Raw genomic sequence first — 8,720 nt, 5'->3', positions numbered from 1 at the left:
TCGGGCTCTGTGCTGACAGCTCAGAGCCTGGAGCCTGCTTCCAATTCTGTGTCTCCCTCTCTCTGCACCTCCCCTACTCATCCTCTATCTCTCTCTGTCTCTCAAAAAATAAATAAATGTTAAAAAAATTAAAAAAAAGAATCATACATCATGATCAAATGAGATTTATCTCAGAAATGTAAGGAAGGTTCAACATATACAGTAAGTAAATGTGATATGGAACACTAACAGAATGAAAGGTAAAAATCATATGATCATATCATTAGATGCAGAAGAAGCATCTGACGATACTCAACATCCTTTTGTGATAAAAACTTTCAACAAATTGGATATAGAAGGAATGAACCTCAACATAATAAAGGCCACATATGACAAGCTTATAGCTAACATCATACTCAACAGTGAAAGGTTGAAATCTTTTTCTCTAAGATCAAGAACAAGACAAGGATGCCCACTCTCACCTTTCCTATTCAATATAGTACTAGAAGTCCTAGCCAAAGCAATTAGGCAAGAAAAAAAAAAAAACAAAGGGCATCCAATTGGAAAGGAAGAAGTAAAACTGTGTTTGTTTGCTTATGGATTTTAATTTGAGACAGGCTTGGCAAGGCCAGTTCACCACTTCCATTGGAAGGCTGAGGGTGGGAATCATTGAACACAGTGTATTCTGGATGTCGGCTGGACTTCGGCTGGGACTGGCTTGCAACACCTCTGGGTGGTGCCTCCATGTTACACCTTGGCTTCCTTGCAACATGCAGCTGGGTTCCAAGAGTGAGCATCCCAACAGGACCAGGTGGAAACTGTATGACCTTTAATGATTCAGCTTTGGAAGTTGCATAGGGCTAATTTGACATAGTCACAGTGCCCTTCCCCCCCCCCCAGATTTAAGGGGAGGGTATTTACACCCCACTTTTTGATGGAAGAGTATCAACATCACATTGTAAGAACAGTATGTGGGGTGGCAGATATTAGTATGGTCATCCTTGGAAAATGCAATCTGCCGATGTCACTGATTACGGTATTTTCCTCTCACATTTTACCCAGTGAAGGGTCCTAGCCTCAGTCACTTTCATAGGTATTGTGCTTGCGTTGTTAAAATTAATTTTTTTCTGCAGATTATTTTCAAGGAACGTTCTTTAAGTCACTTGTCTGTTACATGGAGGGTGGTTTAGGGAAATTTGGATAACTCAAGCCATTCATGCACTTTACCAAGTATGCAACCCTTCTATAAGACAAATTAAGAACAATATACATTAAAAATATATTTATCTGTGAAAATATGTGTATTTTTCTCTGTGAAAAAGAGGAGGAGTGCCTGAGTGCCTCAGTTGGTTAAGCGTCCGACTCTTGATCTCAGCTCAGGTCATGATCTCACAGTTTGTGAGATTGAGCCCCACGTCGGGCTTGTGCTGACAGCATAGAGCCTATTTGGGATTCTTTCTCCCCTCTCTCTCTGTCTCTCAAAATAAATAAATAAACTTTAAGAAAAAAGAAGAGGAGGAAACGATCTCTTGAGGAAAAAGGGTATTTCTCTCTTGAAATCATTTTGTTACCATGAGTATATTGCTTATTTAACCCTTAGCTGGATACTTTGAGCATCAGTGGACTTTCCCATTAAGTTAAAAAGCAAAAATATAATGACTTCCACTGGATTTTTTTTAACCCAAGAATGAGTCTTTATTACCAAAGTATTTTTTTTGTTTTTTTTTAAACTTATCTTGAAATAGTTATAGATGCATGAGAAGTTTCAAAAATAGTACATAGAATTCTGCAAACCTTCCACTCAGGTTCACCTGGTAGTTACATTGTATATAAGTATGTAGTGCAAAATCAAAACCAAGGAATTCACATTAGTACAATGTATCTATATAGTTGTATGCAATTTAATCACAGGTGTGGATAAAATTGTCATTTTGAGGGTGTCATAGAAATGGAATCACACAATGTGTAACCTTTTGTGATTGGCTTTTTGCACTCAGTGTAATGCCCTGGAAATCTGACCAAGTTGTTGTCTGTATCATGACATTTTATTCCTTTTTTTTTTTTTTTATTACTGGGCATGTCATGGGCTGAATTGTGCTTCTCACTCCAAATTCGTATGTTGGGGTACTAATCCTTAGTAACTTAGAATATGACTTCATTTGGAGATAAGGTCTTTACAGAGATTAGTAACTTTAAAATGACCTCTGAGGGTGGGCCTTAATCCCATATGACTGATGTCCTTATAAGAAGAGGACAGTTGGACACAAAGATAGACACAGAGAAAAGATGATGTGAAGACATAAGAAGACACCTCTGGCCTCCAGAGCTGTGAGAAAATACATTTTTGTTGTTTAAACCACCCAGTCGGTGGTACTTTGTTCAGTTAGCCCGAGATAACTAATACGGAGGGTAGAATACTATTGTAGGGTTTCCTGGTGTTTGTTCAAGCATTCACGTGTCGAAGGATATTTGGGTCATTTCCAGTTTTTCACTATTACAAATGATAGCTGCTGTGAATATTTGTGTACAGGTTTGTGTGTGTGTGTGTGTGGGGGGGGGCTGTATTGTCACTTTTATAAATTCCGAAGTCAACAATTAGTGAAATTGATATAACATTTCACTCAACAGTCATTTCTTTAAACACTTATTGATTTCAACTTTGTGGTTTTACTTTTGTGCTTTGGAGCAAAACTCTGCTTTTCTCTTTTTTTTTAAATTTTGTTTTCATTCCTAGGTCCCAATTATGTTCAGAAGCTCCTGGGATGCTGCAGACTGCCAGTGGGCAATGCCAGGTTTGAAGCTTGAGGAAAGAAATAAAGGCCTCATTAGACCCTTAAGTTATGTGAAATATGCCTCTGGGAAATCTTGGGAATGATCCACCTGATTTTGAAACACTAGCGTCCCCTAGCGCTTGGTTTGGGTTACACATCATGGAAGAGGGTTTCACCGTGAATGGGGATGAGGAAGGAATTCCTCCATAACATCTATATTTATATCTTCTTGATGAATCGACCCTTTTCTCATTATGATGTATCCTTGTTTTAAATATATAATTTATTGTCAAGTTAGCTAACATACAGTGTATACGGTGTGCTCTTGGCTTCAGGAGTAGATTCCCATGATTCATCACTTACATATAACACCCAGTGCTCATCCCAACAAGTGTCCTCCTCAATGCCCATCACCCATTTAGCCCACCCCCCATCCACCTCCCTTCCAGCAACCCTCAGTTTGTCCTCTGTATTTAAGAGTCTCTTATGGTTTGCCTCCCTCTTTGTAACTGTATGTGTTTTTTTCTTTCCCTTCCCCCATGCTCTTCTATTAAGTTTCTCAATGTCCACATATGAGTGAAATCATACGATATCTGTCTTTCTCTGACTGACTTATTTCATTTAGCATAATACCCTCCAGTTCCATCCACATTGTTGGAAATGGCAGTATTTCGTTCTTTTTCATCACTGAGTCGTACTCCATTGTATATATAAACCACATGTTCTTTATCCATTCATCCATCGATGGACATTTGGGCTATTTCCATAATTTGGCTATTGTTGAAAGCGCTGCTATAAACATTGGGGTACATGTGCCCCTGAAATGTCCTTCTTTATCTCTGGTAATTCTCCTTGCTTTCAAGTCTGTTTTTTTCCTGATATTGATATAGACACTCCACCTTTCTTATGATTAATATTTTCATAATTTGCTTTCCATACTTTTATAAGAGATACATAGCCAAGGAAACTTGAACGGCCAATAAACTTAGGAAAAGATTCTCACTCTCACTAGAAATCAAGGAGATTGAAAGTACACCAACGAAGACATAGAATTTTCCTCCAAGAAATTGGCAAAATTTTGAAGTTTTATCATTCAAAATGTTGTTGACATAGTTGGGGAAATGACCAGTCTCCTGTGTGGGTGGCAATCTTTGCATGGTAATTTGGCAATATCTATTAAAAAAATGTATGTACTTTATGATGAAGCCACTCATCTCTTAGAGATAACAGCTGGGTGTGATGAGATTGAGAGGAAGTGAGAGATTCAGTTCTTCTGACAAGGTCAGTGGTGTAGGTAAAGGCAGAGGAAGAGCCCGACCCAGGCCTGGCATCATTTTCCCCACTGAACTTGCTTAAAGCCTCTCATGCTAATGTTCATGAAAGTCTAAGAAATAAAACTAGTCAGCCTCACAGAACTTTACTCTTTTCTATATTACCTTTGTTGTATCGAGTACAATGAAATATTTCTTAAAATTGTTTTAGTGTTTGGTTATTTTTGAGGGAGAGAGAGACAGAGTGCGAGCAGGGGAGGAGCACAGAGAGAGGGAGACACAGAATCCGAAGCAGGCTCCAGGCTCCAAGCTGTCAGCACAAAGCCCGACGTGGGGTTCGAACTCACGAACCGTGAGATCATGACCTGAGCCAAAGTCAGACACTTAACTGACTGAGCCACCCAAGCGTCTCTACAATGGAATATTTCTTTAAAAGTATCTCAAATTTGGGGAGAAATATACACACATCCCGTCTGTTTTTTGTAACTTCAGGGAAGCTTTACTGGGTCTGGGAAGAGCGGGGGTAGAAATTAAAGAGAAGAGCAATAGAGAAGACTCAAGATCCTGGCCAGCTTATTCTCGCTGGTTTGTAAAACTGCACAAAACATGCCCTCCCCGCCCCACTCACCTGCCCAGTCCTGAAAGCAGCAAAACCATTATAGGGGACTTCCACTCATGTCTCCTGACCTTCATTTCACCTATGACCTCAGAGTGATCAGCCCAAAGATGACTGTGGCCAGTAGGAGACAAGAGAATTCTCACCAGAAAGCTGTATTTCCTTGCCTTGATTTTTACAATTTCCTTTCTAGTCTTCAGGAGCCATTTGCCAGTTGGAAGCACTGTGATATGTTGAACATAGACTTGGGCAGCCTGGGTTAGAATCCCAGCTCCCTAAATATGGAGAACAAACTGAGGGTTGCTGGAAGGGTTGTTGGTGGGGGGATGGGCTAAATGGGCCAGGGGCATTAAGCAAAGCACTTGTTGGGATGAGCACTGGGTGTTATACATAGGGGATGAATCCCTGGAAACTACTCCTGAAATCATTGCACTATATGCCAACTAACTTGGATGTAAATTTAAAAAAGAATCCTAGCAACTTCCTAGCTGGGTTATTTTGGGTATGTTACTTAAACTCCCCATGTTTCAGTTTCTTTATCTATACATAAGACAATAATAGTATGGACTCAGAGGGTTGTTGAGGGTATATGCTGTGACAATAGAAACCCTGTTGGCTTTATAAATAAAAGTTTATCACCCACATAAATTCCAGTATAGGTCATCTCTAATACCATACTATACTACTCTGATACTATACTGTAGTCAAATTGTGATAGTATATTGCAATATTGTGTACTACAAATAGTATAGTATTCTACAGGTATCATCCCTGATACCTATGTTGACTGGTCCAAGAGAGCTCTGAAAATGGAACTTGGGCTTAAATGTGGGCTTGATGACATAGTTCAAATACTTAAAAGCCCTCACTCAATAACTCCTTTCCTCGACACACACAATACCTCCACACACATAGATTGACACCCATCATTCAAAATGCTTAGGATAACGTGTCAACTCAGCCTTGGTATGTATAACAGCTCTGATTCTTAACCCAAAGATACATTAGGTAAATATCTCTGAAAAGACAAAGAGTAGGGATGTATCATTCTTCTGCAAATCCTTAATTGAGTAATCTTAACTCTTGTAGTCAATGGTGATGACAACAAAAGTTTAAAAATGGCAGCATCCAATCTTAGAAGGCCTGGGCATTCAGATAAGAGTGGTCTTCACCATCTTACAATTGCTTCATAATAATTGAGATAGTAAATATAACACATGCTTGGACTGTCCAACCAGGGTCATCGTGAGTGACAGTCTTCCATTTCAGTGAAACCTAAAAATATGACTCAAACAAAGATACCACTGAGAACCAACATGGCTTACTCGGATTTCAGAGATGGGATCCCAGACCCATCACTCACTCTGCAGGAATGTATAAGAATAGGGTGTAAGCCAGAACAATAACAGGTGACCAAAATATCCACAAGCTGTTGGGTTAACATTATTTCAGTAAAATTTCCTTCTGTTTAACACTGAAAAAAAACCAAAACAACCAAACAACTCCTTCTCTTATTTAAGCGATTGGGTTCACAGTTTTTGTTTTCTGTAAACCCCCAAGAGAAAAAGCAACTCTTGGAGGAGAAAGGGAGTTGGATATAGTATACCTTGCACCACATGAATTGTAAATGAAGGATAGGCCTCAGCTGTAAGGGAGGGTCCCAGAAACAACCCAGAATCCTCCATGAGGTCATCTCTTTGACATAAAGCCAGCTCTGCCAAGAACCTTGACCAAAGCCATTTGAACCTCTCTGTTTCTCAGGCTATAGATGAGGGGGTTGAGCGTGGGGGTGACAAGGCTATAGAAGAGGGAGACCACATTGTCCTGCTGTGGGCTGTGGTAGGTGCCTGGAACCATGTACATGAACATGGCTGCCCCATAAAAGAGCCCCACAACAGTGATGTGAGAGGAACAGGTGGTGAAGGCCTTGTGTCGGGTCTCTGCTGAGTGCATGCAGAGAACGGCCCTCAACACATGGCTGTAGGAGGTGGTGATGAGTGACAGGGGCAGAAGCAAGATCAGCACTCCTGAGATGGACAGCGACAACTCATAAGCAGAGGTGTCTGCACAAGAGAGCTTCAGCAGAGCCGGTAGCTCACAGAAGAAGTGATCCACAGTGTGTGAGGCACAGTAGGGGAAGTGCAGGGTGATGGAGGTCTGGATGGAGGCCACGAGCACACCTGACAACCAGGAGGTGCCCACCACGAGCAGGCAGACCTGACGTCTCATGAGTACAGGATAATGCAGGGGGTGGCACACGGCAACATAGCGGTCGTAAGACATGAGGGATAGCAGGACACCCTCAGAGACACCCATCAGCATCAGGAAGAACATCTGAGCTGCACAACCCCCAAAGGAGATGGAACCCTCTCCCTGCAGGAAGTTGGCTGCCATCTTGGGGATGGTGACCAGTAGAAAGCCAACATCCAATAAGGAGAGTTGACTGAGCAGGAAGTACATGGGCGTGTGGAGCCTGGAGTCTGTGTGGATCAGGAAGAGCAGGATGGCATTTCCCAGAAGGCCCATAGTGAATATGACAGCCACCAGGGAGAATAGGACCAGATGTGGCCCCGAGTGGCTCAAGAGCCCCATGAGAGTGAAGTCTGAGGTCACTGACTGATTTGAGTCCCCCATCCTCCAGGAGGCATCACCCATCTGCAGGAAGAAGGGGATATTTGGAAGGAGTCTCAGTGGGTAGTAGTTTTGTATTGCATGCCAAATAGAATTGTTTGGTAAGGGTTGCTCTGGAGTCTCAAGAAGGATGAAGAGCACAGTCTCAGTAAGAAAAAAATAATTGATTCATTATATATGCTTTGGTCAGGAGGTAGGGAATAGCAAAGTCTTGCCTTTACCCTCCAGGCAAGCCCTATCCACCTGTACTTGCAGTAAACTCTCTATCTCCAAGCTAAGGAGTCCAAGTCAATCCCAGTGCCATATTGGAATATGCCCATCCCAGATGTCCTGGAGCCAAAGCAGAGGTTGTATTCCAAAGAGATTAGATATCAACTAGGGAGACTTTGCCAAAGATAATAGGAGATGATGAGGCTGGAGAAGAAATGTAGTGTGTTTGGATTGGCATATAGTTAAGAGAATATACTCTGGGCTAGAGCAAGATTCAAATGCCAACTCAGCTGTGTCCCAGCTTTGTGACTTTGGACAAGTTATTTAACCTTTCTGGGAGTCAGTTTCCCCATCCGCCTATGGAGATAAATAACACCTCTTCGTAAGAGTAGCTCTGAGTGTCAAATGAGATAGTGAATTAAAGAGCTCAGCACAATGACAACCATGTGGTAATTTCTTGATTTAAGTTCACAACTATTACTCATATTGTAAAGGAAATGTAAACATTAAAAAAATTCAGCTATAGTCAGGTAATGTATGCCTGGTACTTAGCTCAATGTCTGGGATATAGTAGTACTGTTCAATAAATATTTGCTCTTTTTGTTGATGTTATTCAACATTATAATTCTTGTCCAGTTGCATGGCAAAAACTGATCAAGTTTATTCTCAGTCATGCTCTCTTGAAATGACAATTTCCCTGTCCTTACCCTAAGTCAGTGGTTCTCAACCAGAGGTAATTTAGCCCTCTTTCCTGTCCAGAGGACATTGGCAATGTCTGGAGATATTTCTGATTGCCATGACAGAGTGCTAATGGATCTAGTGGGTAGAGGTTAGAGATGCTACTGAATATCCTATAAGGCACAGGATGGCCCCCACCACAAAGAATTGTTTGGTCCCAAATTTCAATGATGCCAAGGTCGAGAAACCCTTCAACTGATATCCATCAACTCTTCTCTGACCTGGAGCTGAGCTTCTGGGAGATCTCTTGAGTCCATTGTCTTGGTCATCCAACAGGGATGAGCTTCATGTCCCATGCATGCCTAGAGATTAATCTGTGAAGTTGAATTTCCAGATACATTTTAAAGGAAATATTAATAAGACTAGTCCCAACTGAAATCCTTGGAGAACTGCACTGTTTCCATGACTCTGTATAGAGAAGGGTTTATTCTTTTAATCATTATTCCTTGGGGCAAATTCATAGCCAAATAGTCCCTCTGGACCTTGTCAAAGGATTTGCAAGTG

The 8,720-nt window shown here is 41.2% G+C and overlaps 1 protein-coding gene across 1 annotated transcript; it reads right to left on the bottom strand.

The window, feature by feature from the left end:
• Positions 1-6,326: 6,326 nt before the first annotated feature.
• On the bottom strand, positions 6,327-7,271 carry LOC115499889 (olfactory receptor 2Z1-like). Its single transcript, XM_030294130.1, has one exon. It carries the CDS (start codon positions 7,269-7,271, stop codon positions 6,327-6,329), a length of 945 nt encoding a protein of 314 aa, XP_030149990.1.
• Positions 7,272-8,720: the final 1,449 nt, after the last annotated feature.

The sequence above is a fragment of the Lynx canadensis genome, chromosome A2 (assembly GCF_007474595.2).
Source record: "Lynx canadensis isolate LIC74 chromosome A2, mLynCan4.pri.v2, whole genome shotgun sequence".
In the NCBI taxonomy this organism is placed as follows: Eukaryota; Metazoa; Chordata; class Mammalia; order Carnivora; family Felidae; genus Lynx; species Lynx canadensis.
This window is presented reverse-complemented; position numbering and strand designations above follow the sequence as displayed.